The sequence below is a fragment of the Doryrhamphus excisus genome, chromosome 1 (genome assembly GCF_030265055.1).
Source record: "Doryrhamphus excisus isolate RoL2022-K1 chromosome 1, RoL_Dexc_1.0, whole genome shotgun sequence".
Taxonomy (NCBI): Eukaryota; Metazoa; Chordata; class Actinopteri; order Syngnathiformes; family Syngnathidae; genus Doryrhamphus; species Doryrhamphus excisus.
Window position 1 is genome coordinate 15,399,221 of NC_080466.1, and position 21,497 is coordinate 15,420,717.

General features: G+C 46.1%; 2 protein-coding genes across 3 annotated transcripts; both read left to right on the forward strand.

Annotated features, from left to right (window-relative positions):
- Window positions 1-11: 11 nt before the first annotated feature.
- polr3f (polymerase (RNA) III (DNA directed) polypeptide F) lies at window positions 12-3,858 on the forward strand. The gene is made up of 9 exons (XM_058065417.1): window positions 12-245; window positions 1,627-1,744; window positions 1,809-1,876; window positions 1,954-2,021; window positions 2,089-2,201; window positions 2,272-2,415; window positions 2,487-2,594; window positions 2,658-2,849; window positions 3,634-3,858. The coding sequence occupies exons 1-9, from the start codon at window positions 184-186 to the stop codon at window positions 3,709-3,711; spliced, it is 951 nt and encodes a 316-aa protein (XP_057921400.1). The 5' UTR covers window positions 12-183; the 3' UTR covers window positions 3,712-3,858.
- A 156-nt stretch (window positions 3,859-4,014) lies between these two features.
- LOC131122779 (spectrin beta chain, non-erythrocytic 1-like) lies at window positions 4,015-20,823 on the forward strand. 2 transcript variants are annotated; one of them, XM_058065410.1, is made up of 36 exons: window positions 4,015-4,197; window positions 5,999-6,203; window positions 6,805-6,956; window positions 7,037-7,210; window positions 8,429-8,520; window positions 8,769-8,849; window positions 8,918-9,033; window positions 9,103-9,215; window positions 9,317-9,504; window positions 9,618-9,735; window positions 9,829-9,987; window positions 10,049-10,351; window positions 11,418-11,571; window positions 11,656-12,526; window positions 12,594-12,731; window positions 12,798-13,554; window positions 13,952-14,154; window positions 14,620-14,710; window positions 14,970-15,116; window positions 15,194-15,457; window positions 15,532-15,756; window positions 15,823-15,912; window positions 15,972-16,244; window positions 16,313-16,443; window positions 16,513-16,717; window positions 17,580-17,954; window positions 18,027-18,271; window positions 18,342-18,480; window positions 18,560-18,644; window positions 18,711-18,907; window positions 18,982-19,085; window positions 19,164-19,212; window positions 19,301-19,500; window positions 19,568-19,741; window positions 19,811-19,853; window positions 19,953-20,823. In XM_058065410.1, the coding sequence occupies exons 2-36, from the start codon at window positions 6,059-6,061 to the stop codon at window positions 20,127-20,129; spliced, it is 6,978 nt and encodes a 2,325-aa protein (XP_057921393.1). In that variant the 5' UTR covers window positions 4,015-4,197; window positions 5,999-6,058; the 3' UTR covers window positions 20,130-20,823. The 2 variants fall into 2 exon arrangements, with proteins under 2 accessions (XP_057921393.1, XP_057921394.1); XM_058065411.1 differs by lacking the exons at window positions 4,015-4,197; window positions 5,999-6,203 and adding an exon at window positions 6,492-6,667.
- The last annotated feature ends 674 nt before the right edge of the window (window positions 20,824-21,497 follow it).

Below are 21,497 nucleotides of genomic sequence, written 5' to 3' on the forward strand. Positions count from 1 at the left end.
AACTTTTTTCCGTCAGGCAATATTTTGGACGCCCCTGTTAGCTTTTCAGGACCCCGGAATGACGCATGGCTAACTAACCAGCAAGCTAGCAAGACAACACTAATTGTGACATGACTGATATTAGAAATTCGTGAGCATATAATTACACCAATCATTTTGGGGAGCTTAGAGGAAATATTAAAGATGGCGGAAGTGAAAGTCAAGACGGAAACAAACACTTGTGAACCCGCCGAAGTTGAAAACAGGTGAGTGTTTTTATTTTTAAAAACAAACATGCATTGGAGAAACGCTGCCAGTAACAATGTTGTGTTTGTGATTCATTATATCTGATAAGGCACGACTTCGGCTATAATTTGATAACTCATACACTTCTCTCCCCCAAATATGAACGAAGTTAGAACAAATTTTATACAGGAAAATATTGTCTTTGGTCCCCATTGTGTTAACATTGAGTCAAGACAGAAGTTGTGATGACCCACGGACCTTGGCAAGTACAACCTTACTACAAAATATATTTTCACTGCTGTGGAAGTCTGTTTTATAAGTCAACGGAGTAGCCATTTACATTTTTTGATCATGAAAAAGTCCATGGAAGAAAGTCAAGTGTCATATTTTTCATGTACCGTGACTAGTTAAAAAAAAATGCTAGAATGCTTTTATGCACATTTGGACCTTAATGAGGTTTTAGGTAGAGCTACAGTATCCAAAAACGAGAAGGGGGAGGGAGACAAACACAGTTTGGAACTTGTAATTAGTTTAGTTTAAGACAGAAAATTCTCTTTTCTGTCAGGCATTCACAAAGTGATGCCCATTGGCACCTCAGATGGCTAAAGCGAAGAAGCTTTCTCTTCTTGAACATCGTCAGCTGCCATTGCTGCTGAGGTTGGACGCAGTGAGACAGTCACTCTACATTTTTTGAAAGATCCTGAGCATTAGGGAACAAAAACAGTGAAGTGGTAGCAGCAGGATCCGATGGGCTGTCCGTCAAAGACACAGGGCGGTCCTCGAACCTTACTGGTGCCCAATAACCATCAGGCGGCATCTGCGGGAAAAGTGTTTGAAAAACAAAAAAAATGAATTCAAAGACCTCCTCTCCTTCAACGCCACAAAACTGCCCGTTTAGACTTTGACAGGGAGCATCGAACATGGGACATTAAAAGATGGGGGGGTCTCTGAGGGAAAAAATGTGGAGGGGGGTCCATTATGATCTGGGGTGCTTTTTCATTCAGTGGAACACTGGAGCTTCAGCTGGTGCGGGGTTGTCAAACGGCAAACTATAAATATATATACATATATCATATATACACACATATATATATGATTAAATTACTTTAATTTTTAATGTATTTAATTTTATTTTTTATTTATTCATATTTATATATTTATATTATTTATTTATATTATTTATATTTAATTTTAATACTTTAATATTCCATATACCTTTTTACCTTCTTCCATAGCTCTGGTCCATTATTTTGAAAGGCTTAAAATTGTACTTGATGATGTCCAACAATCAATTTAAATCCGATACAAAATTGAAAATGACGAAAATATGAGTATCATATGAAAATGTGCTCCTCATTCCGGACCAAAATCCTGGTTTATAATTATGTGTGTTCTGATCAGGATCAAGGAGCTCTGTCAGCAGTTTCCGCATGGGATCACCGACCAGGTGATCCAGAACGACATGCCTCACCTGGAACCTCAGCAGAGAGCCATGGCCATCAACAAACTGCTCTCATTGGTGAGTCTCACCTCTGCGTGACGTCTCTTTGACATGTGGCTCACCTCAATTTGACCTTTTCCAGGGCCTTCTGGACCTCCTGAGGAACAGTTCCGGGCTTCTCTACAGGCTGAAGGACTCCCAGAGTGCCAGGTAGGTGTGCCCATTGGCGCCATCCGATGGTAGGACGCTGCTTAGATGGTACTGCTCAATGTTCTTGTGTGTGACAGTAAGATGAAAGGTTCTGACAACCAGGAGAAACTCGTCTATCAGATCATTGAAGATGCCTCAAACAAAGGTTGGAAGAACACGTGGGTTCTGGTGTGAGAGACACGCAGTGTCGTGACGTGCATGTACCTGTGCAGGTATCTGGAGCAGGGACATCCGCTTCAAGAGCAATCTTCCTCTGACGGAGATCAACAAGATCCTGAAGAACTTGGAGAGTAAAAAACTCATCAAAGCTGTCAAATCTGTGGCGGTGAGTCCAGCGTTGTACATCTAGAAAGAAATGGGACCTCATCTCAAGTACAGGTGTGTGTTGTGTTTAGGCGTCCAAGAAAAAAGTGTACATGTTGTACAACGTCCAGCCCGACCGCTCTGTGACAGGCGGGGCTTGGTACAGCGACCAGGACTTTGAGTCAGAGTTTGTGGAGGTTCTGAACCAGCAGTGCTTCAAGTTCCTGCAGGGCAAGGTGTGTGGTGTGGGACCAGAAGGGGGCGCCACAGTGTTACCCGCTTAACGCTAATCATGTGCCGGTGTCAGGCTGACGCGGCGAGGGAAAGCAAGCAGAGTCCGATGGTGCAGAGAAACAGCTCCTTCGCTACTTCGCACGAAGTCTGGAAGTACATCTGCGAGCTGGGAATCAGCAAGGTAGCCCTTCCTTCCCCACGCCACGCCACACGCTTTGATTGACTGCTAGCTGTGCGGTGTCAGGTGGACCTGTCCATGGAGGACATCGAGACCATCCTCAACACGCTGGTTTATGACGGTAAAGTGGAAGTGAGCATCATGGCCGCCAAGGAGGGAACGCTGGGAAGCGTGGATGGACACATCAAGCTCTACCGCGGCGTTAATGCCATCGTCCCGCCCACCGGCCTAGTCAAGACGCCCTGCGGACTCTGCCCGGTAACAGACCCTCTTCTTCAAGTTATGGCCATGCTTTATAAGTAGCCACGTATACATGGACCCAAATATTCCAATATCCCAAATATTGTCAGACTGCGTTCTTCTTCGTGGTGTTTTTCTTCTTCTGTTGTTTATTGGCGGTTTCGTGTGCATTAGCGCCATCTGTGGAACAGAATCTAAACCCTTCTATACGCCATTCACAAGTCCAGTTTTATTAAAAAAGGGGCGGCACGGTGGACGAGCGGTTAACGCACAGGCCACCAGTCCAGGGTGTACCCCGCCTCTCGCTCCAAGACAGCTGGGATAGGCTCCAGCACGCCCGCGACCCTTGTGAGGAAAAGCGGTAGAAATGAATGAATGAATGAATCTTAGCTTAGCTGGGCTGCACGGCAGTTGAGTGGTTAGCGTGCAGACCTCACAGCTAGGAGACCCGAGTTCGATTCCACCCTCGGGCATCTCTGTGTGGAGTTTGCATGTTCTCCCCGTGCATGCGTGGGTTTTCCCCGGGTACTCCGGTTTCCTCCCACATTCCAAAAAAAACATGCTAGGTTAATTAGTGACTCCAAATTGTCCATAGGTATGAATGTGAGTGTGAATGGTTGTTTGTCTATATGTGCACCCTGTCCAGGGTGTACCCCGCCTCTCGCCCAAAGACAGCTGGGATGTACCCCCCGCGACCCTCGTGCGGAAAAAGCAGTAGAAAATGAATGAATGAATGGAGTTTTATGAAAAAAGAAAATATATTATTATAATAATATTTATAATATTTTTCTTTTTTTTCCAGGTTTTTGATGACTGTCACGAAGGAGGAGAAATTTCACCGTCCAGCTGCATCTACCTGGACGAGTGGTTGGACTTCTGACATAGCCTATTATTAGCATTATTCATTTTAGTCTTTATTAATTTTTTCCTGACATTAACATTGACATTGAGCCCACTGCAGATAAGTACATGCAATCCAGCACTTTGATTATCAATAAAGTCAGTTATTGTCAGTTATTATTTGTTTCCTTTCACTCTTCTTGTGCTAGGTGACGTTAGCTCACAACATCAAATGTGGGGGCGTGACCAGCAGGTGTCTTATTGTCAACAGGAAGTAGTGGCTGACTGCATCAACGACAGGCAGTCATTTTGTTGGTACTGCAGGGGGCGCTGACAGTTTAATAACAGTCTGTGAACGCAACACCACCGCAGCTGACGGGCTCAAGGCGTGTGTGCGTGTGAGCGGAGAGGGGCGGGGTCAATCCCGTCATCCCCTGCAGCAGCATCCTCTTCATCCTCATCATCCTCGACTCTGCGGCCTCTTTTCATCGCAACTTTGGATCATCATCATTATCATCGTGACCAGGTGAGCTATCCTCGTGTTGTGTTCTTGGGTTCCGCCTTTCCGAGCCGTTCGTCCCCTAGTCGCTGTTAAAGAAATCACGGCGCACGGACGCGCACGGGCGTGACCGGTGCAAGATGGTGCGTTCGCGGACTAAACAGTCGCACGCACGCAGCACCCGATCGTGGGAAAAAGGTTATCGATATAGCGTCTCTAGGTTCGGTTCCGACTGGTACCGACCGCGGGAATGACGAACGCATTGCACGGTACCGTGACTGATGACTGGAGCAGAACTTCCTCTTTTGGTTCTATTCTAGTCCATCTAAAACGGAACCAATAAACAAAACAATAATAATAATACGAACACAACTATGACAGAACAAGTGGAGATGTGGGTTGTAAATATTTGTATGCTTCTGATACTATTTTGATGTACAAACAGGAAGTAGCGATATGACGTCACAATCTGAGGTGAGGTGACTTGGCGTCATAACAAAGGTTGCCAACTCCCTGCTCCACCGCTTGTTGACAGTTGACAGTTGATTGTTTTTGCCCCGTCAGCGTAGTGAATTTAGTTAATAAATTAATTATTAATTTATTAATAATTAATTCATTTAATTATTAATTTAAATAATTATTATTTGCCTTTTTGACTCCAACCTGAGTTTAATTAGATGCATATTTTGGAGTAATTCCAAATAAAAATGTGTGCAAAAGAAACAGAACCTTTATGTAATAGTGCAAATGTGGTTCTTAACATACTGCCGGGTTGAGCAAACTGCAGCCCGAGGGCCACATATTAATCCGGCCCACCATTTCCAAATTCCATTTATTTAACATCAACACTTGAGTCGCACGCATGACACTCAAAGTAAACCTACCTACTGCACCACTGTAGCATACAAATATCTATGTGTCATGCCCAAAAAACACACATATGTTTCTGCCGCAAGACATGCTGGGTAGCTTATGGAACTCTTTCTATTAACATTTTTCCATGATTGTTGTTGAGGAGGTCGTCCAAGAAGTAAACAATCTGAAGATTTAACATACTTTTCCATGGTTTTAGTGTTTATAGTTCTTATTGTTGTTGCTGCTGGACTACCCAGCATGCTTTGCGGTATTTGGAAGTATCAGTTTACTGCTGATTTATGCACCACATTAAGTATGTATGTCCGCTTGATGCCACCTATATACAAGTTTGCCCACACCTGACAAAAAAGCGTACCTGGACCAATGAGATGCGCCGGATTATGTGTCATATTTATGCACTCACAGAGCAACAAAGGGCTGTCATTCATAAATACTACTGTTTATTTCACAGACTATTTGATTATCATGGTACAATGGGACAGATGAGATCCTTAGCAGTGTTAGCAGTAGGCTACAATTAGCACATGAAATGTATAATTCTCCAAACCTTAACATGCCGATGTGGAAGGTTGTCATTGGTCGGCAAGCACCGTCTTCGTGAAGAACACGTGATGTTTTGTTTTTCCATGCAGCCGAGCATTCTGGGAAATTGGATATAAACGCTCCCCCGGGGACGCCAAAGTGCTTTAATGGTGAACTGATGCGCTTGTTGACTTCCTGCAAGAGTGCTGCTCAGCTGACATCAGCAGCCAATCAAAGCATCATGCAGGATCAGCAGCCTCCAACTTGCATTACTTTATATTTGACTAATACATGACATGTTCATGTACACACGTATGTGCAGTTTGTTCAAATGTCATGCGTGTAATCTTAACTAATCAGATAAAACCTTTCATTTGATACCTCACTTCCCCTGACTTCCTGTTTGTGTTTCGTCCCGCATGCCGCTCAGTCAGAAGCGGTGCATGTAGACTGGTGTTGTCGTGTTGGGCGCCAGAGGTGAAAGGTCACGATGACGGCGGTGGCCTCTGACCTGGAGCACATGGACCTGCAGCCGCAGTACGGCGGCGAGGTCAGCAAGCGCTGGGATGACGACTGGGACAACGAGAACAGCTCGGCCCGCCTCTTTGAGCGTTCTCGCATAAAAGCGCTCGCAGGTACGTCACGTGCGCACGCGTGTGTTTTTTGTCGAGATTTTGTCAAGTTGAAGTTGACAACTGGACTCCAGTTTGCATTAGAGGGCGGGGCTGAGTGTGTGTGTGTGTGTGTGTGTGTGGACAGCATGTTTGCTTCCTGTTTCCTGTCGCTCACCCAGGAATGTGGCATGACAATAGAGGGAAATACTCCACCCCCACCTTATGACATAATCATCATGCTTTTATGTCATTGGCTGTCTACACACACACACACACACACACACTTTATTGCGTGGCGGACCTTTGGACTTTGCAGGAAGTTTTTCCCTCCAAAGTAGGCCAACCTTCCAATCTGACCTGTAGTTTTCGTCAGAACTGTAAGGATCAAACACGAGGGTTCAGTGCGATGTTGCGTAGCGCTCTTTGACGGGCGGCCATGGAAGCGCTATGCAACCCGCTGGAGGGCCGCTTCCAGCAGCTGAAAGGTAACAACAACAGAAGTCGCATTGATCAACTCAACTCATGCTTGTCTTACACACGAGTAGATGTCCTGTGGGATACGTTGTGCTCGTCTAATGTTCATCTTGTTCCCTTTTGACTGAAATCGTGTGTGTGTGTGCAGATGAGCGCGAGGCGGTGCAGAAGAAGACGTTCACCAAGTGGGTCAACTCTCACCTTTGCCGAGTGTCGTGCAGGATCGGTGATCTTTACACTGACCTCCGAGATGGACGCATGCTCATCCGACTTCTGGAAGTTCTGTCAGGAGAGCGACTGGTAACACACACACACATACACACACATCCATACATAGCCTCTTTGTTTAAGCATCTCGGATGGGGGGGGGTTCCGTTCAGCCGAAGCCCACCAAGGGTCGGATGCGGATTCACTGCCTGGAGAATGTGGACAAGGCTCTGCAGTTCCTGAAGGAGCAGCGCGTCCACCTGGAGAATATGGGCTCGCATGACATTGTGGATGGGAACCACCGCCTGACCCTGGGCCTCATCTGGACCATCATTCTCCGCTTCCAGGTCACATGACCCCTGCCATTCTTTTTGGTGTTAAATGTTTGTGATGTTTGCAGCGTCTGCCTTCTGTGTAACTGCAGCTTAAAGACCAAATTCCACATGTCCAAAAGGAGTAGGAAGAAGCAAAGCTTATTAAATCCTACCCCTCCATCTGGTACTTTTACAATCAGTAACTGTTACATTTGTTCACTTCCTGCTTTCCTAATATAGTTTGTTTTTAATTTTTTCATTTTTTTAAATATTTTTTTTATTTTTAATTATTTTTATTAATTATTTTTTATTATTTTTTTAAATTATTTTTTATTTTTATATAATTTATTTTTATATTTTGGAGTAATTCCAAATTAAAATTTTTGTGCAAAAGAAACGGAACCTTTATGTAATAGTGCAAATGTGGTTGTTAACATACTGCCGGGTTGAGCAAACCGCAGCCCGAGGGCCACATCAGGCCCGCTCAGCATCTTAATCCGGCCCACCATTTCCAAATTCCATTTATTTAACATCAAAACTATAGCCGGCACACTTGAGTCGCACACATGACACTCAAAGTAAACCTACCTACTGCACCACTGTAGCATACAAATATCCATATGTCATGCCCAAAAAACACACATATGTTTCTACCGCAAGACATGCTGGGTAACTTACAAAACTCTTTCTCTTTCCTAACATTTTTCCATGATTGTTGTTGAGGTCGTCCGAGAAGTAAACAAGGAAGATTTAACATACTCTTCCAATGTTTTTAGTGTTTATAGTTCTTATTATTGTTGCTGCTGGACTACCCAGTATGCTTTGCGGTATTTGGAAGTATCAGTTTTACTGCTGATTTATGCACCACATTAAGTATGTATGTCTGCTTGATGCCACCTATATACAAGTTTGCCCACAACTGACAAAAAAGTGTACCTGGACCAATGAGATGCGCCGGATTATGTGTCATATTTATGCTCTCCCAGAGCAACAAAGGGCTGTCATTCATTAATACTACTGTACATTTCACACTATTTGATTATCATGGTACAATGAGATTTTTATTTTTTGTCACATACCGAAGTAGGAGGTGATATGAGCATCCAATGACATAATGGGTACCATAGTAAGTGTCAATATAGTGATATATATAGCACATCATGACTGGTTCAAGACTCTTCATCCTTGTATTTAGCATTGTGCATGAGATAAAAATATTACAACTAAAAAAAACATTTCTTGTGGTCTCAGATTCAAGACATCAGCGTGGAGACGGAAGACAACAAAGAAAAAAAATCAGCCAAGGATGCTTTGTTGTTATGGTGTCAGATGAAGACGGCCGGGTAATTATTGATTGTTCCGCTTTTAATGTATCTAGTCCATACACGTATCTATACTACATTTAAACATACATATGTTCTATATATTTGTGTCATACCGGAGTATAAAGCAAGCATGGCTGGGTAACTTTAAGATTTTAAATTTAATCTAATTTGATTTGATTTGATTTAATTTTGATTTATTTTATTTTACAAATTACAAATTTCCCCATTGAGGGACGAATAAAGGCATATCTTAATGTTGTTGCCAGGTATTCTAACGTGAACATCCACAACTTCACCACAAGCTGGAGAGATGGGATGGCCCTCAGCGCCCTCATCCATAAACACCGGTGACTTCCTCGTTCTTGTGAACTCTTTCTCGTTAGTGTGCCAGTGTTAATGAGTTTCTTGTTTTCAGCCCCGATTTGATCGACTTTGACAAGCTGAAGAAATCAAACGTTCACTACAATCTGCAGAACGCCTTCAACATGGCTGAACAACACCTGGGCCTCACCAAGCTGCTCGACCCTGAAGGTGAAGCAGGTCTAACTTGATATCAGAAGGGTCGACTTCATTAATTTATGATTTTGTGGTGTCTTGCAGACATCAGCGTGGATCACCCAGACGAGAAGTCGGTCATCACCTACGTGGTGACCTTCTACCATTACTTCTCCAAGATGAAGGCTCTGAAAGTGGAGGGCAAGCGGATCGGGAAGGTCGCTGAGAAAAAGTCATTTTTGTGCATCACATCAGAGCCGCGTGTGGCAGGAAGTCAAGTTGACACAAGACGTGTTTTTTTTTTTGCATTGACACGCAGGTGCTGGATCACGCCATCGAGACAGAGACGATGATCGAGAAGTACGAGTCTCTGGCATCCGAGCTGCTGGAATGGATCGAACAGACCATCATCATCCTCAACAACAGGAAGTTTGCCAACTCTCTGGCGGGCGTTCAGCAGCAGCTTCAGGCCTTCAACACCTACAGAACTGTGGAGAAACCTCCAAAGTCAGCAGATAATCCTGTCTCCTACGGCTAAACTTCACCTCTTCTGCACTGATTCCACCTTTTGCTAATTGTCTGTGTAAACAAATGTTCTGTCATATCTGGTGATTGTTCAGGTTCACAGAAAAGGGGAACTTGGAGGTTCTTCTCTTCACCATCCAGAGCAAAATGAGAGCCAACAACCAAAAGGTCTTCACACCTCGTGAGGGAAAGCTAATCTCAGACATCAACAAGGTTAGAAGCTTGGAGCTTGGAGCTCTCTGTGGTCGTCTCCCAGCTTTGTGTCTCTGGAGGACATATGTGGTTGTTTGATGTTTGTTCTTGCAGGCTTGGGAGCGTCTGGAGAAAGCCGAGCATGAGAGAGAACTGGCCCTGCGGACAGAGCTAATCCGTCAGGAGAAGTTGGAACAGCTCGCTAGACGCTTGGACCGCAAGGCAGCCATGAGGGAGACCTGGCTCAGCGAAAATCAGAGACTAGTATCACAGGTGTGAGGAACGAGAACCGGGTGGACTTTTACACTTCTTACATCTCACTCCTCGTTTCCAGGACAACTTCGGCTTTGACCTTCAAGCCGTGGAGGCGGCGATTAAGAAGCACGAAGCCATCGAGACTGACATTGCAGCGTACGAGGAGCGCGTGCAGGCTGTGGTTGCAGTGGCCAAAGAACTGGAGGTGGAGCATTACCATGACATCAAACGCATCGTCGCCAGGAAGGACAATGTGATGCGGCTTTGGGAGTACCTGTTGGAGCTGCTGAAGGCCCGAAGGCAACGTCTGGAGATGAACCTGGGCTTGCAGAGAGTCTTTCAAGAGATGCTACACATCATGGACTGGATGGACGAGATGAAGGTCCGTTACCGCTTGGTTTGTGTCCTATAGCATCACATCAGATATTCACCTCTCGTTTCCACCAAGTGGTGCAGTCCAGCTGAAAGTTTGGAAGGGTAAATTCGGATGTGCCTCGTGTGTAGGTAGCGCCGCCATTTATGTGCCATAACTCTGCACTTGGTGCCAAAAACTGGTACCAAATGAGATATTTTGGTGCCAAGCTGGACTATAATGGTCAATGATGGAGGCTAAAAGGGATCCTGGTTTCACCTTCAAATGTGTGGCACATGATAGAGTGAAACAGCTTTTTTTTCATACTTTATTTTTATTTATTTTAGTTGTATTTATTTTTTATACTTTATTTTTATTTATTTTAGTTTTATTTATTTTCTTATACTTTATTTTTTATTTATTTTAGTTGTATTTAATTTTTTATACTTTATTTTTATTATTTTAGTTTTATTTATTTTTATACTTTATTTTTTATTTATTTTAGTTTTATTAATTTTTTTTATACTTTATTTTTATTTATTTATTTTTTAAACTTTTTTTAAATTGGCTGATTGGCTGGCCACCAGTCCAGAGTGTACCCCGCCTCTCGCCCGAAGACAGCTGGGATAGGCTCCAGCAACCCTCTTGAGGAAAAGTGGTAGAAAATAATTGAATTGAATTGAATTAAATTGAATTGAATTAAATTAAATTAAATTAAATTAAATTAAATTAAATTAAATTAAATTAAATTAAATTAAATTAAATTAAATTAAATTAAATTAAATTAAATTAAATTCAATTCAATTCAATTCAATTCAATTCAATTCAATTCAATTCAATTCAATTTAAAATTTTAACTTTTTTGTTTAATTTATAGTGTAATGAAAAATCTAATTATATTCTTCCAGCAGTGCTCCCTCCATTCAGTTTCTGAAATGTTTGTTTTGAGCTCTTTTTCCCATTTTTCTTTAATATAATGAGTATTCGAGAGTGAAACTGCTTTTATCCCAATCCAATCCCAATGTATGCGCCGTAAAATAACAAAAACAATGACTGATCGGAAGCTACTAACAAGTTTGTCCCGTTTGGTTTCCAGATGCTTCTTTTGTCTCAGGATTACGGCAAGCATTTGTTGGGTGTGGAAGACCTTCTGCAGAAGCACGCGCTGGTGGAAGCCGACATTGCAGTCCAGGCCGACAGAGTGAAAGCCGTCTCCACCAACGCCCAAAAATACTCTACCAGCGACAATGGTAAGCATGAAATGTCTCATTGACGTCATTTCGCTGGATACAGGAAGTACGCTTCTGATCGTCATGTAACTCCTGCCTGTGAAGGCTACAAGCCCTGCGAGCCTCAGGTCATCCAAGACCGTGTAGCTCATCTGGACTTCTGCTACCAAGAGTTGACTCAGCTTGCCGTGGAACGCCGAGCCCGCCTTGAGGAGTCCCGCCGCCTCTGGAAGTTCTTCTGGGACATGGCCGAGGAGGAGGGTTGGATCCGGGAAAAGGAGCAGATCCTGTCCTCGGCTGAGCACGGCAAGGACCTGACGGGGGCGCTGCGCCTGCTCAGCAAACAGCGAGCCATGGAAGACGAGATGAGCGGTCGCTGCGGACATTTGCAGAACACCATCGCAGAAGGTCAGATCATGGTGCAGGAAGACCACTTCGGTGCAGCGAAGATCCAGGAGCGGATACGCGATCTTCAGGCTCAGTGGGCAGCGCTGGAGCAACTTGCAGCCGTCAGGAGGAAGAAGCTGCAAGACGCTCTGGCGCTGCATCAGTTTCAGGCGGATGCAGACGATGCGGACACTTGGACCGTGGATGCTCTTCGCATCGTTTCCAGCAGCGATACGGGCCATGACGAGTTCTCCACACAGGCTTTGGTCAGGAAGCATAAAGACGCAGCAACAGAGGTTAGCAGCTATCACCCCGTCATCGAGCTCCTGTACGAACAGGCTGCGTCGCTGCCTAAAGAGGTTGCGGAGTCCGAAAAGCTTCACGGGCAGCTGCTGAGCATCGAGGAACGCTACAAGGAGGTATCTGAGCTCACAAAGCTCAGGAAGCAGTCGCTGCAAGACACGTTGGCGCTCTACAAAATGGTTACCGAAGTCGGTGCCTGTGAGGCTTGGATTGACGAGAAAGAACAATGGTTGAACAGCATGGAGATCCCTGACAAGCTGGAGGACTTGGAGGTCGTCCAGCACAGGTAAGATCACACGGTGCTCGATAATTAGCGTCAATTCCAGCCGATGTTCATGCGCTTTGCTCCGCAGGTTTGAAAGTCTGGAACCGGAGATGAACAATCAGGCGTCTCGTGTTGCTGTCCTGAACCAGATCGCACGTCAGCTACTTCACAGTGATCATCCTGGTCAGAAGGACATCAGGTGCCAGCAAGACAAGCTCAACAACAGGTACCAAACGTCTTCATGTGTCCTGAACTAGGAACTCGAAATAGCAGTCCTCTCATCTGCCACTAGGTGGAGCCAGTTCCGTGATCTAGTGGACCACAAGAAGGAGTCCCTAAACTCTGCACTGGGTGTTCAGAACTACCACCTTGACTGTAACGAGACAAAATCCTGGATCAAAGAGAAGACCAGGGTCATTGAATCAACCCAAGAGCTTGGCAATGACCTAGCAGGGGTCATGGCCTTGCAGAGAAAACTCACAGGAATGGAACGAGATCTCGCCGCCATTGAGCAGAAACTTCAGGATCTACAAACTGAAGCTCAGCGCCTGGCTGACGGGCATCCCGATCAGGCCGACGCCATCACGGGCCAACTGGACGAGATCTCGGCAATCTGGGAGGAACTCAAGAACACGCTGAAGAATCGTGAGGAGTCTCTGGGCGAGGCTCGGAAATTGCAACAGTTTTTGCGTGATCTGGATGACTTCCAGTCCTGGCTCTCCCGCACCCAGACCGCCATTGCGTCTGAGGACATGCCTAACACGCTGGCGGAGGCTGAGAAGCTAATGACCCAGCACGACGGCATCAGGAATGAGATACAGAACTACGAAGAGGACTATCAGAAGATGCGCGAGATGGGGGAGATGGTTACGCGGGGTCAAACGGACGCTCAGTACGTGTTTTTGCGGCAGAGGCTGCAGGCGCTTGATGTCGGCTGGAACGAGCTGCACAAGATGTGGGAGAACAGACAGAACCTGCTGTCCCAGTCTCACGCGTACCAGATGTTCCTCAGGGACACCAAGCAAGCTGAAGCGTTCCTCAACAACCAGGTGAGAAGTTAGAAGCGGGGGTAGATGTAACTCGAGCCCCTCTAGAAAGGTTTCTAAGCCTGCTAGTGTTCGGCAAAGCATTAATGGATATCAATAAATAGCTTTTTAAGAGAGACAGGAAGTGCTATTGGAGCTGGAGCTAATCCATAACACTCACTCTTATTGCAAATGTTGATCAGACATTGGAGAAAACCTTTCAACAGTCTTACAGGAAGCAATACGATAAACCACCCTGCTGGTGGATGGTAGTTATTAAGTCAAGTAATCATTTTCATTTTAAAAATTGTCTTACATTGGAAAAGTAATTAATTAATTAATTAATCAGATTAATCGTCAGTAATCCATTGTTTAGATGCTTCTGGTCCAACAAAAAAGTTAATCCCAAATTCCTTTGTAGGAATACATCCTGGCTCACACAGAGATGCCCACCACGTTGGATGGCGCTGAGGCTGCCATCAGGAAGCAGGAAGACTTCATGACCACCATGGACGCCAACGAAGACAAGATCAACTGTGTGGTGGAAACCGGCAGGCGGCTGGCAAGTCACGGGAATATCAATGCCGAACGGATCCGAGAGAGAGTCACTTCCGTGGACGACAGGTTCGCTTTATTTATGTTTTTTTTCCACCAATATCTTAGTTTAGCTGGGCTGCACGGTGGATGAGTGGTTAGCGTGCAGATTGACCTAGGAGACCCGAGTTCAATCTCTGTGTGGAGTTTGCATGTTCTCCCCGTGCATGCGTGGGTTTTCTCCGGGTACTCCCGGTTTCCTCCCACATTCCAAAAACATGCTAGGTTAATTAGCGACTCCAAATTGTCCATAGGTATGAATGTGAGTGTGAATGGTTGTTTGTCTATATGTGCCCTGTGATTGGCTGGCCACCAGTCCAGGGTGTACCCCGCCTCTCGCCCTAAGACAGCTGGGATAGGCTCCAGCACCCCCGCAAGCAACCCTCGTGAGGATAAGCGGTAGAAAATGAATGAATGAATGAATGAATCTTAGTTTAGCACTAGAACCATTCCGCCAATCAAATAGAATAACTTCACTTCAACTTGGTGTTTCAGGCATAAAAAGAACAGGGAGTCTGCAGTGGAGCTTCTGATTAAACTGAAGGACAACCGAGATCTGCAGAGGTTCCTGCAGGACTGCCAGGAGGTCAGTCACATTTGTAACAGGTGTTTGAGCCTGTATCCCCCCCCCAAAAAAAACCTAATGAAATGATGATTAGTTCTCAGGTCCAACTCAGGTCCAGTAATTTGACTCTGATGTCTGGAGTCTAATCTTCCGACTTTGGCAACTTATTTTCCCAAAAGCGACTAGGCCTTCTAGGACAGCAGGACAGCCAATAGCTACTGTTCTTACTAAGGAGTTGGCAACAATGTTGTTTCATGCTGTTTTTTTTCCTTTCCGAAAGCTGACATTGTGGATCAACGAGAAGATGCTGACGGCTCAGGACATGACGTACGATGAGGCCCGGAACCTGCATAGCAAATGGCTGAAGCACCAGGCCTTCATGGCCGAACTGCAGTCCAACAAAGAATGGCTGGACAAGATCCAGAAGGTACTGAGTTTCTGGAAGTCTGGTTCCGATAACTTTCCTTGTCTCTTTCTCTTCTTGACCTTCGACCCTTACGATAGGACGGTATGCTGCTGGTCTCGGAGAAGTCTGAGACAGAGACGGTGGTGAAAGAGAAGCTGGCCGTGCTCCACAGGATGTGGTCCGAGCTGGAGTCCACCACCCAGACCAAAGCCCAGTGTCTATTCGACGCCAACAAGGCAGAGCTCTTCACTCAGAGCTGCACCGACCTGGACCAGTGGCTTGTAGGACTGGAGGGTCAGATCCAGTCTGATGATTTCGGAAAAGACCTGACGTCCGTGAACATCCTGCTGAATAAACAACAGGTACCGATGGCCGCCTCGGATGCTGCTTTGATGTAACTCGACGGTGCTCCATCATCAGTGCGATGTGTTGGCAGATGCTGGAGAAGCAGGTGGAGGTGCGTCAGCGGGAGGTGGTTGAGCTGCAGACTCACGTCAAGGCGCTCGGTCAGGAGGTGGTGGACGCCGACCATGTGGATGGACGACGCCAGCTGGTGGAGAGGAAGTTCCAGGAACTGCTGGAACCTCTTCGCCGTCGCAAGGACTTCTTGGTGGCGTCCAGAGAAGTTCATCAGTTCAACCGCGACGTGGAGGATGAGATTGTACGTAGATGGTGACGTCGGTGTGATCTTCGGGGTGAAGATAATAATTTGGTCTGTGTCTTCCAGCTTTGGGTCAAGGAGAGGACACCTCTTGCTACTTCCACTGACCACGGACAAAACCTTCAGACGGTCCAGCTTCTCATCAAGAAGAACCAGGTGAAGATCATGGATAAAAGGTCATGTGATCTCCCACTCATGGTCTGTGTCCTCTGCAGACACTTCACAAAGAGATCCAAGGCCATCGTCCACGCATCGACGACATCCTGGAGCGAAGTCGCAGACTTCTCAAAGACGGAGACGCCGACGTGACTCGACGGCGAGTCGCCGACCTGCAGCTTCTATGGCGGCAGCTAACCGAGGAAGTGGAGCATCGCCGCAGCAGGCTGGAGGAGGCACATAAGGCCCAGCAGTACTACTTTGACGCGGCGGAGGCCGAGGCATGGATGAGCGAGCAGGAGCTGTACATGATGTCAGAGGAGAAGGCCAAGGTGGGCGGAGTCGCTTCTTGCTAAGGGGGGGGTGGTCTCTCATTTTTGGGGGTGTGGCTGTTTTCCAGGACGAGCAGAGCGCAGTCAGTATGCTGAATAAACATCAGAACGTGGAGCAGGCGGTGGAGGACTACGCCGAGAACGTACACATGCTCTCCAAAACGAGTCGGGGACTGGTGGGCGCCGCACACCCGGACAGGTTAGCGTTGTCTTGCTAGCACTTTAACATCATTGCCATGGTAACGGCTTGTGTTTATGTATACACTAGCGAGCGCATCAGCCTGCGTCAGTCTCAGGTGGACAAGCTGTATGCTAGCCTGAAGGACTTGTCCGAGGAGAGGCAGGCCAAACTGGACGAGAGGCTCCGCCTCTTCCAGCTCAACCGGGAAGTTGATGATCTGGAACAATGGATTGCCGAGAGGGAGGTGGTAGCTGGATCTCACGAACTCGGACAAGACTACGAACACGTCATGGTAGACTAACACTACTTTTTCCGATGAAGGTTGAATGGAAGTCAAACAAAATGTCTTCTCAACCTACCTTGAGTGGGAGGGGCAATCTCATGGGGGTTCATGGTAAACATGAACCACCTGTCCGTCCAGCATGAGATCCAAAATGATTCACTCGGTCCTGACCCTGAAACTCTTTAACCCTTAGATGCACGAGTGACTGGACCCTACACTCTTCCATAAGTGGGTCAAAAATGACCCATACTAGAATCAATGCCTTTTTATGCCTATTTTGCCATTTTGGTTAGGAATAATCACTTGTATGATATTTAGTATTATATTTAGGGGTTGATAAGAATCAAAGGTTCCTATTGGATTCCATAGAAAATGCATGCAGGTCATTTTTGACCCACTTATGGAAGGTTGGGGTAGTCACACAAAAACAAAAATTTCTTAAAATGTATAAAAGGTAAGTCAAAAATGTGAATGGCATGATATCAAAAACATGTTTTTTGAAAAATACCTGGAATATGAAATGATAAAAAATTTTCATTCCAAAGATATTTCAAGAAAACAACATGACCGGGTCATTTTTGACCCACTTATGCATCTAAGGGTTAACGTGGTCCAATATAGATTGTGATGATCCAGAGATCTTTGAATCGAGTCTGAGGGTGCTGGTTTGAAGTGGATCCTGACTTTCTCAAGGATCTCAGCGTCGTTTTTTCATTGGGAGCGAGGGCTGCACCACATGTCCTTTTAGTCCTAAATCTCATGGAATATGGTCCGGAATGTCCAGATGACATCCGTTCAACCTTCAAAACTAAACTTGATCTACTGGGTCAGGATCCAGCTCACTTCGCGTCTTCTGTGGGAAATGCTTTAGATGTTACAGGAACGTTTCCGAGAGTTTGCTCGGGACACGGGGAACATCGGACAGGAACGTGTGGATGTTGTCAACCGGCAAGCCGACGAGCTCATCAACCGCGGCCACGGCGACGCCGCCACCGTAGCCGAATGGAAGGACGGTCTGAATGAGGCCTGGGCTGACCTGCTGGAGCTCATCGACACCCGGACGCAGATCCTGGCTGCCTCCTTCGAGCTGCACAAGTTCTACCACGATGCCAAGGAGATCCTGGCTCGCGTTGTGGACAAACGGCACAAGCTTCCCGATGAGGCGGGCCGGGACCAGAACACCGTGGACCTCTTACAGAGGGCCCACACCGCCTTTGAACGTGACATCCAGGCACTGGGAACGCAGGTTGGCGTGACAACCGAAGGTGACTTGGCGTCCAGTCTGATGTCGCCTGACCTTTGTGACCTTGTCACACAGGTAAGGCAGCTGCAGGAGGATGCGACCCGTCTTCAGTCCGCCTACGCCGGAGACAAAGCCGATGAAATCCAGCAGCGGGAGAGCGAGATCCTGACCACCTGGAATGACCTGCTGGATGCCAGTGACGGGCGCCGACTCCGCCTCTTGGACACCGCCGACAAATTCCGCTTCTTCAACATGGTCCGAGACTTGATGATGTGGATGGATCACGTGATCTGGCTCATCGAGGCCCAGGAGCAACCTCGGTACGCCTCCATTCCGTACCGTTATTCCGTTATTCCGAGTCGGGTCTCAAACTATGTGTTGTGCGTTTAGCGACGTGTCGTCTGTGGAGCTGCTGATGAACCACCATCAAGGCATCAAGGCGGAAGTGGACGCTCGTAACGACAACATGAGCGTGTGCGTGGAGTTGGGCAAGGCGCTTCTCTCCAAGAAACATTACGCGTCACAGGAAGTGAGCACCTACGCTTTCGCCGCTGTGCTAAAATAAGACTCTGACCATGATTGACAGCTTTTGTTCAATTTGTTGTCAGATTAAAGAGAAGTTGCTGCAGTTGACGGACAAGAGGAAAGACATGATTGACAAATGGGAGGATCGATGGGAGTGGCTACGACTCGGTAAGGTGGTCGTTGATAGCGGTTTTTCCGTGTCATTTTCTGGGTCACCGAGTGAACTTCCCGCAGTCCTGGAGGTGCACCAGTTCTCGCGGGATGCGGGCGTGGCAGAGGCGTGGCTTCTCGGTCAGGAGTCGTACCTGTCCAGCAAGGAGGTGGGTCACAGCGTGGACGAGGTGGAGAAACTCATCAAACGACACGAGGCCTTCGAGAAGTCGGCCGCCACCTGGGAGGAACGCTTCTCCGCATTGGAGCGCCTGACGACGGTAAACCGGGGGGCAGGACTTTTTGGGAAGTTTTATTGCAAGATGGCGGCATGATAACTCGTCATATTCTACAGATGGAACTGTTGGAGGTGAGGAGGCAGCAGGAGGAAGAGGAAGCAGCAAGGAAGATGCGACAGCCATCTTTAGAGACGCCTGTCATCCAGACACAAGACCAAAGGTGGGGAAACAGCACCGCATGGTGGACATGAGAAGAACTGCACCCTTCCAGCATGTTAACCTTTGCTTATTTTGGCAGCTGCGTCATCAATCAAAACGGGATCTCGTCTGAACAGGACTCCCTTCAGGTGACTTCTTAAACCAAAATACAACTATTAGTCCTCCGTTTCTTTAAAAAAAAACAAGGAAGTAACAATGCGGTTTCCTGTCAATCAGAATGGCGTGGGCGGCGAACTGGTTAACGGGCTTGCAGACAGCAGCTCCAAGGACCCGAGTCCCGCCCCTTCACCGACTCCCGCCAGGAAGAAAAAGAAAAGCAGCGTATCGTCCACGCTGACACCCTCGCCATCGCAACTGGAAGGACTTCTGCACCGCAAACACGAGTGGGAGGGGCCAAACAAGAAGGCGTCCAATAGGTCGTTACGCTCTTGGCTCCGTTTCTTCTATCCCGTGTCGCTCAACTGTGTGTTCTGTGATTGGCAGGTCGTGGCACAATGTGCTGTGTGTCATCAGCCAACAGGAAATGGGCTTCTACAAGGACAGTAAGGCGGCGGCGCAAGGCGTGGTCTATCACAACGAGCCGCGTGTCAGCCTGAAGGACGCAACGTGTGACGTGGCGTCCGACTACAAGAAGAAGAAACATGTCTTCAAGCTGAGGTAACATTACATCGGTCGCCATGGTGACAGATGTCAAACAGGAAATTGACATGGATGTTTTTTTTCCAGAGTTGCCGACGGCAACGAATTTTTGTTCCAAGCCAAAGATGAAGTGAGTTTATTCTCTTAATATTTCATGTCAACAAAAAAAACATATTGACTGTCATGTTGCCATGGAGACGGCAAATCACGACCATGTTGGGCTTTACAGGAGGAAATGAGCACGTGGATCCAGGCCATCCTCAACGCCAGCGCCGCCAACGGGTTGAGCAATGCCAACGGGCCGAGCAGTGACCTCGCCGTAACCCCGACCGGGGAATCGAACGCGGTCAAGAAAGAGAAGGACAAAGAGAAACGCTTCAGTTTGTTCGGCAAGAAGAAGCAGTGAGCACAGCACCATTTTGTGCTAAAAGGCTTTGAAACAGGAAATGACACGCTTAGCCTTGCAGTCTTGGCCACCCAAGTGGAAACATGAACAAAATATTACCAAACGACAAATAATATTACCTCAAAAATTAAATGAGGTAAAAATAATACCAACATATTCAAGCTTTTGGGGCGTGACGTTTTGAAGTATCGAAACTATAGCATTAGCTACTGAAACAAAGTGTCGTGTTTTCTTCTTAACGCGTGTACGAACATTGCCCCCTTGTATTTTTTTCGGTTTATTTATTTTTTAAAACTCAATATCGCCGATATTCTGCCTGCCGTCGATAAACTGGACCAACATTCGTTTTTTTTGTGTTTCCACTATCACCGCCCACACGCATAGCATGCTAAGCTAACTAGCATGCCGCCTGAAACACAAAAGGATGAACAAGTACGCTAAATGTAACTGTTTCAAGTCTCCCCACAAATTAAACTTGCTTGCCGTTTAAGTCTTAACACTCATATATGTATGGTCACTGTGCACTTACTATACTGAATATGTATGCAATTTGCTACACAATCACACATCTTGACGAATGAACGAGCTCAATATTTAAACACTTTAAAGCTTTTCTCATGTATCCAAATTAAACGCTCGCCTGCTCTCTTGCTATCAAATCATTAAAAGTTTAAACTGGAAACGCTTTCTATGTTTGATTTTTTTTTTCCCTCCAAATAACATTAGCTTTCTGAAGCTAATGTTAGCCCCACTGAAACCAATACTTTGTCATGCTAGTAGTTTAAGCTAAGGGTTTGTAAAGGATATCAGATTTATGCTAACGCTAGCTAGCTACAATCACAATTTGTCTTAATTTGCTATTAATAAAAATTAACGTTGACATAATCTATTTTCAAATTATAACTCAAAGGCTGCTAATTCCTGATTATAAAATAAAAATGTACACGTTTATGACAAACCTTCGCGTTTCTTTCCGGTAGAAAGACTCCATCCCCCATCATGCACTGCACTTCCATTTGCAGGAGCACGAGCGGCCAATGAAACGGAAAAGGGTGCAAATCTGTCATCCTTCGAAGTAAAATTGGTCAAAAACCCAAAACATTATTTTTGTTCGTGTTGCAACAGGCATCAAATACGGAGATTATGTGAAAATCAGTATTGTGTTAGTGTTAAATAAAGTTATAATTTGTACTACTAATAATGATGGGCGGCTAACACAAAAATAAAAGACTCAGCAGGCAAATATAGTACGTAACATTACAAGTACTTTACAAAAACACACTGGACACGCAGTGGAATCAAACAGGCTCAATTGTTTTGTTTTTAAATACAAACCAGCATGTTCGCTGCTAAAGCCCTGTTTTTCCA